This window comes from Dipodomys spectabilis, unplaced genomic scaffold (genome assembly GCF_019054845.1).
Source record: "Dipodomys spectabilis isolate Male_0828 unplaced genomic scaffold, ASM1905484v1 ptg000380l, whole genome shotgun sequence".
NCBI lineage: Eukaryota > Metazoa > Chordata > Mammalia > Rodentia > Heteromyidae > Dipodomys > Dipodomys spectabilis.
Window position 1 is genome coordinate 506,817 of NW_024871057.1, and position 16,465 is coordinate 523,281.

The 16,465-nt window shown below is 54.1% G+C and overlaps 1 protein-coding gene across 3 annotated transcripts in view; it reads right to left on the reverse strand.

Moving 5' to 3' along the window:
* Positions 1–16,465, reverse strand: part of Bmp1 (bone morphogenetic protein 1) — a 43,548-nt gene continuing 27,083 nt past the window's right edge. For 2 of the 3 annotated variants that reach the window (XM_042667222.1, XM_042667223.1), the window contains 11 exons: positions 15,270–15,386; positions 14,894–15,039; positions 14,553–14,748; positions 13,560–13,685; positions 12,329–12,489; positions 11,761–11,941; positions 7,859–7,984; positions 5,149–5,276; positions 4,581–4,794; positions 2,917–3,167; positions 1–721 (listed from right to left, as the gene is read on the reverse strand). In XM_042667222.1, coding sequence (XP_042523156.1) covers positions 587–721; positions 2,917–3,167; positions 4,581–4,794; positions 5,149–5,276; positions 7,859–7,984; positions 11,761–11,941; positions 12,329–12,489; positions 13,560–13,685; positions 14,553–14,748; positions 14,894–15,039; positions 15,270–15,386 — 1,781 coding nt within the window. In that variant the 3' untranslated portion in view covers positions 1–586. Of the gene's footprint in view, positions 722–2,916; positions 3,168–4,580; positions 4,795–5,148; positions 5,277–7,858; positions 7,985–8,249; positions 8,702–11,760; positions 11,942–12,328; positions 12,490–13,559; positions 13,686–14,552; positions 14,749–14,893; positions 15,040–15,269; positions 15,387–16,465 lie in introns of those variants that run through there. The other variant, XM_042667224.1, reaches the window with a different exon arrangement.

Below are 16,465 nucleotides of genomic sequence, written 5' to 3' on the forward strand. Positions count from 1 at the left end.
TGAGCTGTATCACTTTCAGTTTATTGGCTGGTGCACCCTGGTGTGGCTGACCAGCCGTGGGCCTGCAGCAGCCCTGTCGTGTTTCTCCAGCTCTTCCTCTCCATCTCCCACTGTGGCTCCCAGGGGACACGCATGGACACTCATGCCCCAGGAAACCAGGGAAGGGGGTCAAAATAAAACCAAAATGAGGCTGGAGACAGGGCAGGAAATGTACATTACAATGAAGATTACAGCCACCGGCTATACACAATACAGCGTGTAAGATGGCAGGGATGGCAGCCGGGTCCTACTGACAGGTCCTCTTGCCACCGGGCAGGGCTTGGGAAGAAATGGTCACTTCAAGTGTCTCAGTAGAAGCTCTGGGTCCCTGGCCTAGGCCCCTCACTCTGGTGGGGAGACTGCAGACAGGTGGCATGTGTGAAGTCCAACCCCTACCTCCTGAAGACAGCCCCACTCAGCCCATCAGCTCTGCAGGTCCTGGTGCCTGGTGGTAAGGGACCGTGTGTCACCTCTGCCTGCCTCCCTCACTGTCCAGTCTAGGTGACTGAGGGAAAGCCAGACTTCCGTCCCCGCAAGAGGGCAGTGGTCACTTCCTGCTGTGGAGTGTGTCCTGGAACTTGGTGCTCGTGTACCGCAGGTGGAATCCTTTCTTGGTGATGGTGTCATCTGAGTGGAACTTCACCAGGACAGAATCTCCAGCAGAGTACACCTCCTCAGGAGGCTGCAGAGAAAGACAGGCATGAGGTGGGGGGAAGAGGCTGGGACTGCTCTCTTCCCTCTGCAACATCCTAGGCTCACAGGAAGGCAAGAGGTTTTGTTACTTTGGCCAGATCTCCTAACTCCATGAAGCAGTGTCTACCAGGCCTGGTGGTACATGCCCATAATCCCAGCACTCTGGGGCAGAGGCAGGAGAAACATGAGTCTGAGGCCAGTCTAAGCTACATAGTGAGTTTTTAGCCATCTGAGACGACAGCAAGACCCTGTATCAGGAAAGAAGGACAAGATTGAATGGTGTTTAATGGGATATTCAAGGGGAAGTAAATTGTTTTAAGTAGAGTCACCTTCCTTTTTTTTTTTTTTTCTTTTCTAGTTGTGGGGCTTGAACTTGGCATGGGCGCTGCCCCTGAGCTCTTCAGCTCAAGACAAGCGCTCTACCACTTGAGCCACAGCACCACTTCCGGTTTTCTGGTTGTTAATTGGAGATAAGAGTCTCACAGACTTTCCTGCCCAGGCTGTTTCTGAACCTTGATCCTCAGATCTCTGCCTCTTAAGTAGCTAGGATTACAGGTATGAGCCACCCGGCACCCTGCTAGCCCTCTGCACTTCAAGCTTAAAAGGTTGCTGGGGAAAAAACCAGCTGGAGGATGAAGGTAAGAGTGAGCGGCAGCAGAGGTCGCTGTGGAGGCCGCATCCTGGCTGACCCGGAGTCTTGGACTTGCAGAGGAGGTGGAAAAGCACTCCTCTGTCAACCAGGTGGTGGAGTAAACCACAGGGAGAGGACAATCTCCCCCAGACTCTGCTGTCCCCCACCATCCCCATCCATCCTGGATCCCACCATGGTCTATGCCAGGTGATGCCCTTCCTAAAGTGGTTCTACATCCCCACAGGGATGCCCCAGTCCTCCATGCATAGAAAGAACCATTTGTGAAAGCCTTAGGGACCTTTCCCACATCCCATCCCTTAGCTCCAGCTGAAGAAGTCTCTGGAAGAATCACCCTGGAGACATTCCATTTGGTGTGTGACTCAGAGGAAGGGGCAAAGTGGGAAGAGGTGTGAGCTTGGAAGTCAGATGCCAGAGCAGCTTGGCGGGCGGGCTGGAGTTTTGTACCAGCTTTTCACTGTCTGCTTACCTTGGCCCAGCTCCTGCTGTTCAGGCAGGGCTCCTAAGGAGCTCTATGCCTAAGGAGAGACCCCAGCAATGCTGGGCCCAGCAGCTGTTGCCACTCCTTAACCCTTCCTGGGCTAAACTCTTCCCAGGCACCAGGGTGCTCTGGAGCACAGCCTTGAGAGAGGTGGGAGTCAGAGACTGCTTCCGAATGGGCCCGCGTGTGAATCCAAGCGTGTGTGTGAGGGGTGGGGGGATATAACAGATTTCTTTAAACGTAGAATTTCTGAAAACAAAGAAGAAAGCATGGGGGGAAGAGGAAGGGAGGCAAGGAGAGAGGGGGGAGAGAGAGAGGGGAGAGAGAGAGAGAGAGAATAGCAATTGTTGGGAGGAAAAGAAACGCATGGGCAGCCCCATGGCCCCAGGGACTTTGAACAAGCTGGCTTTTCACAAGACAGGGAGGGGCAGAGTAAGAGATGAGGGTGCTTTAGCGTGGTGTGGGTGGTCCCCTTGTAATCCTAGCTACTCAGGAGGCTGAGATCTGGAAGATCTGCCGGAAGCCAGCCTGAACCAAAAAGCCAGTCTCACAGAAAAGTGTGTTAGCCTCCATCTCCAATCAAGCAGCAAAAAAATCTGGAGACATGGTTCAAGTAGTAAAGTGCCAGCCATGAGCAAAGACTGAGCTCAAGCCCAGGTACCAGAAAATAAAAAAAAGCAATAGAAAAGAAATGAGGGTTTTTACGGGTCTATTGGTCTAGTGAGTGACAGCTCAGGCTGGCTCTGTGCCTCCACTCCAGGGACAGCTGAGGGAACAAGGGAAAACTCCATCCCTTCCTCAGACACAAGCTATCTTCGCAAACCCAGCCAAGCTGGTCCAGAGCTGGTATGGGTCAGGTCAGAGCCTGGACCAGAGGTTTCAGAAACCTGTGTTGCCCAGAAAAGACCCTGATCTCCTCGGTGGCGATGGGCCAGTATAGGGTGGCCTTTCTGGGCACCCACCAGGCTCAGTGTCCTGGCTCTCATCGAGGGTACCTTCAGGGCACTGGGTCTCAGGATGGGAAGCAAGGATTAGAAGGTAATGGGGTGCTCACCCCAGAGCCGCAGTAACGCCCCAGTCTTGGAGCTGTGCTGTCATAACCATCGAAGAGCTCCATGTAGTCGTAACCACAGTCAGTCTCCTCCTCCACCTCGAAGGTCTGGAACACCAGCTCCACGCCATAGCCCTCCTCAGCCACGATGACCCATTCGCAGTCCACACCCCCAGGGTAGTTGTTGTCACCAAATTGGGCGTGAGAGTACAGGTCCTTGGTCTTCACATCTGCCCGCACCTGGCCTCCACACTCTGCAGGAACAACAGGATTGGCCACTCCCCCTGACCACTGCCACACATAGCCTGGGCCACTGACAGACAGGCTGGGGGTGAGGACTTGGCCCAGAGCAGGCGTTTTGCTGTGTCCTCTCTGGAGAGATGGGTATGGATGCTTTGGGGTAGGGTGCCCGGATGGAAGGTGGCACAGTGCAAGCGGACATGTGCTCTAGCTGAGAGTTGTCACAGAGGCATGTGGCCCAGTGTCGCCAGAACATACCTTTTCAAGAGAGAAGCTGTACTTCTTGGTTTTATGAGAAAACTCCTAGTTTTTAAGCAGTGGCACAAATGAAAAACAAAAACAAAACAAAGAATACTGTGTGAGCCAGACAGGGAGGTCTGGCCAGATGGAGTTCTGGCCTCTGGCTTATGACCTTGGGCTGGGCCAGATTAAGAAGGAGCACACAGGGCAGGGTCAGCAGTGGCCAACCTCCACCAGGTGCCCTGGCATGTCCTGTGCCCAGCGCTCAGATCCCCTGGAGGACATGGAAAAGAGAGAGGGTCAGGATGCCTGGTCAAGATGGAGTTAAGGGGGAGGAGGAGAAGCGTGGTGCTATCAGTTCTGAGGAAATCTGACCGTTAACTCCAGACCCACCAAAAGACTGCAAAGCTGGCAAATGATACATTGGGTCTGTATTCAGGCCTCTGAGGACTGGATCCTGGCCTCTTTGTAGCCACATGGTCTTCACTTAACTTCTGTTGTCACACTTCTTGCTCTGGCCAAACTAAGTGACTCCCTGTCACCTGGATATACCCTGAGCTAAGCGGGAGCCTGGCTTCCACCTGCTCTCACCCAGCCTTTCTTCTCCTATTGTGTTTTATCCATGCGTGCCTTATCCTGGGGTCAGCAGGGGTGATGGCCTTTGTTCTATTCATTCGCAGGCACCTCTCAGTCTTTGGAGTGGGAAGAGCTGGGGAAGTGGTGGGTGAATACACAGATGAATACGGAAAGAGCCCCTCCTGGCTTGGGATTGGCTCTGCTAACTCCATTTTGGTGACTTACACTTAGAATGCAGCCTCTTACATATTCTGTGCTAATAAATACCTGTAGAATAAATGAGCCAGTGCATCTGGGGGGTGAGAGGATGGGTGGGACAATGCAATGCCAAATATGCAACCAATGGGGAGAGTGGGGGGATTCCCTCCCAATTCCTGGCCTGTCTCCCCTGCATTGCTGTTTTCAGACTTACGTCACCCTTCCCCATGACTGTCCCTTCCCTGGCCTTCAGTGCTCACTCTGCTCCTTTGGATGGAGCCCACTGTCTTGCTTCCCAGGGCCACAGGGATGTCTGTCCCCTGTTTATGAACCCTTTCTAAACTCAGAGATGAGGATCAGCGGTGCCTCTACAGCAAGTAGCAGCAACAGCGCGAGAGCGATGCGCGCCTCACCTGTGGAGTGGGATGCCTGGAAGCCCTTCCTCTGGACCGAGTTGTCTGAGTAGAAGCGCAGGAACATGCGGTTGCCTGTGGCCAGGACAGGCTCGGGCTTCTTGCTGCCACAGAAGCGGCCAAGGACCGGTGCCTTGGTGTCACGCCCGTCGAACACCTCCAGGTGATCATAAGCACACTCAGGCTGAGACTCAATGTCCATCTCCACGAAGGTCTGGAGGGACCAGGGAGGAGGACAGATCAGAAGTTACATCAAGGGCACCTGAGGTGGGGATGGGGTGCAAACCTAGTCTTGGTAGGCCCCAACTCATACACACCCATGAAAGTGGTCATTGCTGGGGACATGATGGTGAGGGAGGGCCTGAGACTAGGCAATGGCAGATGTTTACTAGAAAAGGGGTCCTATGTCTAGGAGGCCTTGTCCTCACAGGGGTGGTAGATCCACGGGCTCAGCTAGACCACCTGGTCGGGAGCCAGCATCTCTGACTCATGCAGGGCTTTGATGAGACAGAAGCACCCCCCCCCCAGTATGGAGGAACAGGATGCCCAAACAGCTTGGGCATCTTACCAGTTTGACCCGATGCCCAGGGGTGCTGGAGATAGCCCATGTGCACTCCTTCTTGCTGGGATATTTGTCAGGCCAGTTGGGGCTGGTGATGGTACCGCTGGTGGATGTCACCTTGTGGTCACAGCCGGCTGTGGGGGACATGAATGATGGATGGGGACCAACAGGGACTCCATGCTTCAGTGAGGACCTTTCCTTCCAGCCGTTTTCTTTTCTCTGCCCCACTTCTACAATGGACTGAGGGCCAACATCATTTCTTCTTCCTTTCATCATCTATGCCTGGGGAGAGCCTCGCTGCTTGGTTCTTACAGAAGCCCTGGGTGAGGGTCCAGGCAGCACCTGTGGGTAAGGCTCTTGCTCCTTTGTAGTCATGTGGCCACATCACCCCTGCCTAGAAACCTTCATACTGCCAATGTCTCCCTCCCCGACTCCCCCAGCAATAGAGCCTGAGAAACTGTGAATCCTGAAGCTGTCATCCACGGGGCTACTTAGCTACAACCATAGGAGACTTCGCCACCTGACTCAGTCCTCCCCAGCCCTGCTCCCGCCACGGTCTGACAGGCAGCTGGCCCACCCATAGCAGCCTATGTCCCTTGACCTCAGCTCTGCTGTCCAGATCTCCCTTCCTCCTTTGCCTCACCCCCTTTGTGGCTACCTCCCAGATGGTCCAGCATACTCAGGTGCCATCTTTCCACTTTCGAGAGACCTCTATGTTCTTTCTGGACCAGTACAAATGCTTCATAGGGGATTTGGTCCAGGACTGCACCCGCCCCCTCCCCCCCACCAGCTTCCAAAACCCACACATGCTCAAATCTTTTATATGGAATGGCACAGTATTTGCACAGAAGCTACATCAACCTCCCTTGAAATTCAAATCATCTCTGGATTATTTATATGCAATCCTAATGGCCAATATATAGCACTGTTTAGGGAAAACAACCAGGAGAAAAGTCTGGACATGCTCATAGAGAGGCAACCATCATAGGCCTAACTGTATTTTCAATCTGAGGTTGGCTAAATTCAGATATGGAGCCCACAGACCTGGAAGGCTGACATCTTCCTCCCATAGCCGATTTGGCTGACTACCACTGCAGCTGAACTACATGGCTGGTCACCATATTTCTCACTGACTGTTTCTTTGGCCTGCTTGCCCTTTATGCTCTCCTTCCACTTAGAAATCCATCTGTGGGACAGGTACAGTGGTGCATGCCTATAATCCCAGCTACTTGAGAGACAGAAATCAGAAGGACAGCAATTCAAGGTCAGCCAGAGAAAAAACTTGAAACACCCCCCCCCCCCATTTCAACCAACAAGGTGGTGTTTGCCTGTCACCCAAGCTCCTCATAAGATATAAGCAGGGGGATCACAGTCTAATGCCAGCCCCAGACAAAAACTTGAAAGTCTATCCTAAAAATAAGTAGAGCCAAGAAGGATTAAGGGTATGGCTCAAGCTATAGAATAGCTGCCTAACAACAGCGAAGTCCTAAGTTCAAACTCCAATACAAGAAAGAGAGAAAGAGAGAGAGAGAGAGAAAGAGAGAGAGAGAGAGAAAGAAAGAAAGAGAAAGAGAGAGAGGAAGGAAGGAAGGAAGGAAGGAAGGAAGGAAGGAAGGAAGGAAGGAAGGAAGGAAATATTTGTGATGTTAAACTTGTTGGGACCACCAACCACTAATTTGCTTTTCACAAGGTCCATGTCAGCCCTCTCCTTAAACTATAGTCTCAACTGTATGCCTGTAGTCCTAGCTATCTGAAAGATAACTAGGAGGATCACAGCTCAAGGCCAAGTCAGACAAAGAGTTAGTAAGACTCAGTCTCAACCAATAAGCTGGGAGTCGTGGTGTATGGTTGTTGGCCCAGCTACATAGAAATCATAAATAGGAGAATTGTAGTCAAAAACTGGCCCAGGCAAAAGTACAAGACCATATTTCAAAAACAAACAACAACAAACCTAAAGGAAAAGGGTTCGGAGTGTTGTTCAAGTGGTAGAATGGCTGCCTAGTAAGCAAAAGGCCCTGAGCTCAATCGCCAGTACTGTAAAAGAGAAACAGAAAGAGTAGGACTGAGGGTTGTTGTTGTTGTGTTGTGTGTGTGTGTGTGTGTGTGTGTGTGTGTGCATGTGCGCACATGCCAATAGTGGGGCTTGAACTTGGCCTGGGCACTGTCCCTTAGCTTTTTCACTCAAGACTGATGCTCTACGACTTGAGCCATAACTCTATTTCTGGCTTTTTGCTGGTTCATTGAAGATTTAAAAAAAGTCCCAGGGACTTTCCTGCCCAGGCTAGCTTCAAACCAGGATCCTCAGATCTCAAGTCTCCTGAGTAGGATTACAGAATTCCAGGCATGGGTCACTGGCCCTGGGCACTGGGCAGAGGTTCTGACAAGCACTAACCACCGTCAGAGCCTAGAGAGAGCCTCAGGGCAGCTGTGAGCTCCTCTCTTTCGTGGACAAGTGGGGACCACCAGCATGTGTGGCCTGGACACTGCGTGAAGAGGAGGGGACCCTGCGCACCAGGCGGGGGAGATGACATGAATGACCTCTGGGTCACTCACTCATGGGTAAATGGAGGCCAACAGAGATGGCACTGCCGACCTTCCATTCCCCAGCACCAAGCTCTCCACATGTGGATGCCCAAGCAGGGCGTGGGGAAGTCCTGGCGATCCCCCCCACCCCCCCCCCCCCCCGCCCCAGCCCCAGTCTCCAGGTAGCCCTTACCTTCCTTGCAGTCATGTTTGTTGTCGTGGAGGACGAAGCCGCTGCGACACTGGCACTCATAGCTGCCAAATGTGTTGACGCAGTCTTGCTGGCAGCCCCCATTGTCCTTGGAGCACTCGTCCTTATCTAGGGAAGCAAACAAGGGTGGTGGGTCCGTGAGGGCTGGGGCCTGATCAAGGGAGGTCTGGCCGAGGTCTGTGAGGGGAAGAAGGTGGCCCAGCGGGGCATCCTCCCGCTGGGAGGGACGGCGCAAGGCCCGCACCAGCCAACAGGACTTGTGGAAGTGGAGGTCAGGGCGGTGGCCGGGGGGGGGGGGGGGCGGAGAAGGGGGGACAGGGGGGGGGCAGGCGGGCGCTGCTGTGGGGAGAGGAGGCAGGAATGATGGAAGGGGATTTGAAGGACCAGAACTGGCCGGCCTAGGGGACTTCTACCATTACCTGCTTACTGGACAGATGGACAAGTGGAAAAACAGACACACGGACAAGCAGACTGCAAGAGAAAGGAGCAGGACGCAGGGGTCCCTCTTTTACTTCACAACAGGAAATGTCACAGACACCATCAAAACGGGAAGGGGGAAGGGAAGGGTCCCCTGTCATCTGAGGTGGACAGGGGGAGAGGAGAGCACCAGTTCTGTCCAGCCAGAGGAGGCGGCCGGAATGGCAGAGAGGAGGCAGGGGTGGGTGGGCTCCGAAGCCCCCAGCCCACTCGGTCCGAGGTGAGCTTCCTGAGTAACGAAGGGTCTGGAGGCCTGCAGGCCTCACTGGGGGGTCCGGTTTCTTTTCTGCACACGGAATTTGACCTGGTGGGGACGTCCCCGAGGGGGCTGCAGAGTTGGCCTCTTTTCTGAAACGAGAGAGAGAGAAGGAGAAAAGGGACCCAGGGGTGGGGTGGGGGGTGGGGTGGAAGGCAGGGAGGGACCAGGGAAGGACAGCCGTGAAAATCAGACCCAGGGCCTTGGGTCCGGCGGGCAGCATGGGGGAGTGGGAAGGCGGGCGGACACACACATGCAGGATGGCCATGTCCACGCAGCCAGGTCATGGAGGGCTGGGTTAGCAGGGGGAGGAGGCACAGCCACAGGGGTGAGACAGGGCTGTGGCAGGGGGAAGGGCTGCAGGGTCGGCTCGCTTTGAGGGGTGCACACTGGGAAGGAAGAGACCAGGAGCTGTCAGCTGAAGGGCACCGGGTGTGAAGAGGGCCTCTCATCCCGGTGGCTGCACGTGGAGTGTTAGATCTGGACACACAACTCACACATACACAGCCAGACACTGGCTCCCAGGAGGCCCCAAGCATGATGTACTGCTGTCTAAACATGGTGATCTGTGTCCATACCACACAAACATACAATATACCACGTGGATGCAGATGAAAAGACACGGAGGCCACACACAAATCTATGTTGCCATACATGTGGGAGACATGTACAGGTAGAAACATACAAGCAGGCACTTACAGACACCTGGGAACTCAGATAGGGATACAGATAAACGTATGTGCACAGCTCAGGCTCACAGGCAGCCCACTCATACCCAGAGTACCTTACACACACACACACACACACACACACACACACACGTGCACTGATACAGATGCATATGGTCACAGGTGTATGTAGAACACAGCCACGCAGCCTCAGGTCTATCTGTGATGTGATCATTTGGGGGACAGTGTGCTTGGCTTAGAGGCAGGCTTTCAGGGAGGGTGGACACCCAAGATTTGGGGTGCTAGTTAGCATTCAGTGGGTCAGGTGGGTCTGTGACAAGGGGCTCTGTTCCTGGCATCCTCAGGAGAGGAGCCCGAGGGTGGAGAATCAGCCCCCAGAAGGGCCAGCTTTTCCTGCCCAGGCCCAGGTCCATGGGAAGACAGGGAAATCAGTGGAATGCCCATGTCTCTTTCCAAGAGCTCCTGACGAAGGGCTCTGGGAGGCTGCCTTTGCACTAGCCTGCGGCACATGGAGGTTAGGGGGCCCTACAACCCGTGCAGAGGTTCCCTGAGGACATCACTGGGGTCTCTGCTCAGAGCTGTATGCCTTCCTCATATTTGTACCCCAAACACATGGAACACATAGGGCTAAGATAAATGCTCACCAGATGAGTGGATGGATAAGGGAATGGTTGAAGGAATGAGTGAGAGTCAGGCCTGAGGGCAGCTGCCCTGGCATCCGGGTGGGGGCTCTGGCAGCTGTGGGAGTGGGCCACCCTTTGATACCAGTGAAACACACTGCAGAAGGAGCAGGGGCAGGGGAGGGGGTGCGGGCCCCCCAAATGAGATGGCACTCACCCTACAGTGCCCAAATGCCCTGGAGGTGCTGGGGTCAGACTGAAGGTCTTCAGGCTCTTGCTTCTTCTTGGCTTAGGGTCTCTTCGATGGGTGTCCCAAAAGTCCACATAGGCCCCCACTTGGGGGTCCAGAGTCAGATGCCCCAGGCCCTGAGGCTGCACCTTGATGCCCATCCGTGTGGGTCCTCTGCAGGTTTCTTTTGCAATGGAGCAGAGTGTGTGTGTGTGTGTGTGTGCGTGCGTGTGTCTTGTGCAGGGTTGAGTAGAAAGGGCAGTGTCATACGGGAGTCGGAGGGGGGAGACAAGGCAGTAACTCCAGACAGATGTGAGTGTTGCCCCATCCCCTCTAAGACTAGAGTAACAGAAAGGCAGAAGAGACGACAGTAAGCAGGTAATGGTTGCCCTGGGGGAGCACCCACCCTGAGCAGGTGTCACCTCCCCTCACCCCAGCCCTCCAGTGAGCGCCTGCCAGGATTTCTAGGTGGGCCAGGGAAGGAAGGGATTGTGTTATAGGGGAGGATCTCAGCAAGCAGTGGCCAGAGCCTGGGGGTGGGCAGAAGCTCAATTGAGCACTTGAAGCAGAGCAGGGGCTGGCATTGCCAAGCAAGGAACTAGTACAGAGGGGCAGGTGCATGGCACCAGGGTGGGCAGGCAAGGGTGGGTGCAGGAGCCTGCTCAAGCGGGGGAGAAGGGAGGTGGTATGAATGCGGCCGTGGGCTTCCTGCTTCCTGCCTGCTTACGCCTGCCCCCCCACCCCCCCAGGAGTGGTCAGTATGGGTCCCTGGGCCATTCCACCACAAAGCACCTGCTTCCACCAGCCCACCAGCTTCCTGCTCTCTCCATGCTCCACTGCAGGAGCTCTTGCCCTTCCTTGCCTGGGTCTGGGCCCTTTTGCCTCTGGAGGCCTCCAGTTGCCTCAGAGCCTAGGTAAGCCAAAGACCTCCAGATTCCTACAGCAGGGGAAAGATCTCCTGGGACCCCAGAGGTCTGGCTCCAACAGGCTAGAAAGTGGGGCTTGGATGATCAATTAGACCACCCGGACAGGGGCCTTAAAGGGCCAGATGAGGCCAAAAGACTACAGCCCAAGTGTCACGTGGGGCGGGTCTCAGTTGATATAAGCCAAAAGGATTCAAATCCTACACCCAATGGGAGGCTGGTATAGGAGAGGCGGCGACGTCTCCTTTCAGAAGGCCGGTATGAACCCATTTGGCTTGTACAGGGTCTGATTAGAAGTCCAGTTACTGCCAGATAATCTGTCCTACACAGTCCAAGGCAAACACCCTCTTCTTCTCCATCCACCCCTTGTTCTCAGCCAAACTGAACTCGCTGTTCCAGGGCTTGCCCTCTCTAGGGCCTTGGCGTGCAGGCTCCTGGTACCTGGAACACACTCTGCCTTCACTGCGGATGCGTACGTTCTACCCTTCCCCACGCCCAGACCCACTGGGGCCCACGGGACTCAGAAAATGGGATCTGGATAGCCAGGGGCTGGCCTGCTGGTGGAGACAGCAGTGGACAGGGCAGGCACCATGACAGCTGTGGAATACAGGGAGGGGCAGGGGGTGTGGGAAGAGGGGAGTCCCATCCTCTGAGGGAGGCAGGGCTGGGAGCTGGGAAGTCTGGGGTTACCTGAGAAGAAGTGGGCCTTGAAGCCCTTTTTGGATACGGTGTTGTCGGATTTGAACTCCACACGCATGTTGTTGTACTGGGAGGTGATGACCTCTGGCTTCTCGGAGCCACAAAACTTGCCATGCAGCTTGGAGTCCGCTGTGAGTCCACTGCGCACCTCCACGAAGTCGTACTTGCACACCTGCAGAAGAGGCCAGCCCTGGCTGCCTCCTCCAAGAAGCCTCTCCTGACTACACCCACCCCCCGAAACTTCTAGTCTGAAGATCCTTTAGCCATCTGTTAGCTGCTGCTCTTCCTCTCTCTCCCTCCTGCCACCATCAGATATTCCTAGACAAACACAAAGCCTCAAGCCCTTCCTCACTCCCCAGGCAGTTGACTCAGGGTCTGACGCTCTTCAAGGCTCTCCCAGACCTTCTAAACCTCTCTGCATTGGGTGCAGTCAAGTCTCCTTCTCCGTGTGCTCACAGCCTTTCTGCCTGAGCCTTTTCCAGATGTTAGAAGGCAGGTACTGAGCCAAGCCCTGGCACCCCACACCTTCCAGCCCAGCTTAGTCTCCAGGGGTACTTACATCATTGCCCTCTGTCTCGAAGAAGTCGAACTGCAGGGAGATGCGGTATTGGGTGGGTGCCACCAATTGCCAGATGCAGTTTTTGTTAGGAGGGTATTCCTTGGGCCAGCCTGGGCTGGTGATGGAGCCATTGAGCTTGGTGAGGAACCCACCGCAGGCAGCTGGGGGAAGGGGGGACGGGCAACAAAGGAAGTAACATCATCTGCCAGGAGTTGGTGTTTTACAGAGGGCCTGAGGCCTGAGGCAGACGCAGTCAGGAGGCATGGGTCTGTGGGTCCTATAGCCCAGAGGCTTTGGACACATAGAAGGAGGTGAGGGGGGAGGAGGTGAGCCTTGAGGAGGGAGGAAAGGAGCAGAAGAGCGGCACGTGTGGCTTTTTTTTTTTTTTTTTTGTCAGATGTGGGGCTTGAACTCTGGGCCTGGGCGCTGTCCCTGAGCAATTCAGCTCAAGGCTAGCGCTCTACCACTTGAGCCACAGTGTACTTCCAATTTTCTGGTGGTTTACTGGAGATAAGAGTCTCAAGGACTTTCCAGCTCGGGGCTGGCTTTGAACAGTGATCCTCAGATCTCAGCCTCCTGCTAGCTAGGATTACAGGCATGAGCCACCAGCACCAGGCATGTGTGGCTATTTCTATGTCAGTGCTAGAGAATAGACTAGGGAACTGCCGAGGAGAGGAGGGCAGGGAGAGATTCTGGGAAAGCGGAGTGGCTGAGTAATCCAGGGAGGTGCACAGAGGGGCTGCTCATGGGCCAGACAAGATCAACTCATGCTGGAGCTATTAGCTAGAATGCTGTAACCAGAACCTGAGGGACATGAATGGGGAGAGGCTGAGACTCAGTGTCCATCCAGGAACACTGTAGATGGTGACCCTCTGGAGGGCGGTGACATCAATCACCAACTCAAGAGAGACATGAACAGAAGCGTGAAACTAGAGCTAGGCATCAGTGGCTCACGTCTGTAATCCTGGCTACTCAGGAGGCTAAGATCTAAGGATCAAGGTTTGGAGTCAGCCTGGGCAGGAAAGTCCATGAGACTGAACTCCTATTAGCAACCAAAGGAAAAACAAAAGTGGCAAGTGGAGCTCAAGTAGTAGAGCATCAACCTTGTGTGAAGAAGCTAAGGGATAGCACTCAGGCCCTCAGTTCAAGCACTAGGAAATCCCTCAGCTTGTTCAAGAAGCTGGCAGTCCAAGGGCACAGGGAAGGGGTCCCATGGGTCTGGGACACTTACCCTCACAGCGGCGCTTGTCTGGGGCTAGCTCGTACCCAGGGTCACAACTGCACTTGTAGCTGCCCAAGGTGTTCAGGCACCGCTGCTCACAGCCCCCGCGGTTGGGCCGAGAGCACTCATCCACCTCTGCCAGGAAGGAAAAGGGGTCAGTTTAGGCCAGGCTCTTCCTTCTGCCCTCTCCTCAGGGGTCAAGCCCAGGGGCAACTGCCCAAACCTATTCCAGGGCCGAGTCAGCTGAAAGTCACATTTTTCTGCGATAGTCAAAGTAATCTAACCCACAATGGCTGCTTAAAATCCTACAAGGAGACCCCACAGGGTCTTCCTTCTAAGCACATAGGCTGGCTGGCAGCTACCCCCACTTCCTGCTGCTTCTTAAAAAACAGTTATCTATTTGTCTTGTCTCTGTACTGAGGCTAGAACTCAGGGCTTGAGTATTGTCCCTTGGGCTTTTGCTCAAGGCTAGCACTCTACCACTTCTACTTCTGGCCTTTTAGTGGTAATTGGAAAAAAAGGAGTCCTTTGGAGGCTTTGAACTACAATCCTCAGATCTCAGCCTCCTAAGACGCTAGGATTACAGGTGTGAGACACTGGCACCTGGCTTTCCTGGTGCCTCGTGTGCTAATCCCTGGTGCGGAAGCACTATCCTCTCATTTCTCCTTCCGTCTCTCCATGAAGCCTGCACTGGGGACAGCTACTGTGCCCACTGCACACACCAGAAACTGAGGCTTGGGGTGGGGGTGGGGAACACCTGATCCAGGTCATACTGATTAAAAACATCACACGCCCTTGCTTCTTCCCTGATCATCGCTGGCCTCTGCTCCTCATGGGGTAGCCCTTTTCTCCCCACATTGCCCTCAGCTCCTGAAGAGCAGGGTCCTGACATCTTTCCTGGTATTTGCACCTGTCATGGGGTCTCCAGTTGAATGAGTGACTGACGAAGGAATGAAGGAGATAGGTTGGCCACAGAAGGGGATGGGGATGAAGAGGAGGCACCTTTGAAAAAGTTGACTGCAAAGCCAGCTTTGTTAATGGATCCATCAGAGACGAACTTGAGCCAGAGGCGGCTCGATGTACTTTTGATGTCATCGGGCTTCTCATAGCCACAGTAGCGGCCGATGAGGTTGCTGCTCTCACTGTGTCCATCTCTGACTTCCAGGTAGTCGTAGGCACAGCTGTCATGGCGCTCGATCTAGGGGTCAGGGGCTCTATCAGTGGAGGAGTTCTGGCCACCAAGGCCCCAGTCCTCTGGAGCCTGCAGAAAGGGGAGCGGGCGGGGGTTGTCCCAGAGAACACCCAGGGGCATTTACGAGTCAGATCACAGCGTCTCTGACTACCTCAAAGGACTGGAACGTGAGGCCCACGTGGAAGCCCTCAGACACCTGGATCCGCCAGATACAGACTTTGCTGGGCCGGTAGTCGTCTGGGTAATTGGGTGACTGGATATGGCCGTTATCCTTTTTCACGTCACCCCCACAGATGGCTTTGGGGGCATAGGGTGAGGTGGGAAAGGTGGTCGGTCAGCAAGTTCTGCCCTGCCTGGGTGCCCCCTTGTCCACTCCAGTCCTTCCCACATTCCTCCACTCCCTAGCACCCACCCGAAAATCCCATCCATCCCTCTGCTTCTTTCCTGGAGGACCCACAGCTGTGCCCCTCCAAGGCCAGCTCTGAGTGGTGCTAGGATGCTCAGGGATCCCTCCCCCTCCTCAGTACCTTCATAGACAGCAAAGAAACCTTTGCCAACCCAATTGCTGCTGCTGCGGAATTCAACCCAGAGGCGGCTGTCGGTGGAGACGATGGGCTCAGGGAGTTTACCCCCACAGAATCGGCCTGCAGACATTGTGAACAGAAGAGCCCTGAGCTTCCATGACATCCTAAGAAGCCCTTGCTTTCTAGGGGTCCAGGGCTCTGGTTTGCAGCTGCCCTGTATCCCTAAGCTACACAGCGGCCAGTTGGCTTCCAGCTTTGTTTTGAAGAGTCGGAGAGACCTCTTGGGGGATAGGACACACTTTTGTTCATGAAAGGAAAGGTGGATCCTCAGAACATTTGAGGATGTTTACCTTTTTAAAGAGCATATTTCCAGCCTAGACATGAAAATGCATACCTATAATCCTAGCACTTAGGAGGCTGATATAGGAGGATCATGACTTTGAGGACAATCTGAGCCTCAAAAAGCATATTGCCATCTTACTGACCTTTCCTTATTTGGTACCCATGCTAAGAAATAGCCATAAAGAAACAGCTTTTCCTGCATGATAAAACAGGCTATCACTGGGTCACCTTTACTGATCCAAAATCAGGGCAAGTCCTGGGACACCACATAAACTCCAGGATCACAGAACTGGGTTAGAAATAAAGTCAACCTAAGGGGTGAGGCTGGCCATCTGGGGAATTCTTTGCAGTCAAAAATTGACCGTGGATGATTTGTGTGTTCCTAGTAAGATTGTGTATTTCTCAACTTCTGGGAGGGACAGAGGATATGGACTAAGAATGTTAGTTATGGGGGGGAGGAGAGGGACTCCAAAGAGACCTAACACGGCTGCAAAGGAAGTGTTGTAATGATACTGCTGTGGGTGACTAATGAGCACTCTTTGGGAATGAGAAACTAGGGGAGAAAGAGAGAGGGTGTGAGAGTGGTGTCAGGCCACTTCCCGCCCAGCCAGGCTTCCTGCTGAGGCCGAGGGCCAGTCCTGAGCCTCTTAGGACTATGTCCAGATGGGAGATGGAATCACACAGCTCCTCAGGCTTCACGCAGATGGCCTGTGGCAATGTCAGACTCACTCTGCTCTAATTCTATGTTGGATAAAGTGCCTTCTGTGTCACGTGGTAGGTTTTTGCACACATTGCAAGAGACAAAGTATCCTGTGCAAACAAGCTCAGGCATCGCTTTATACATGACCTTCGAAGTG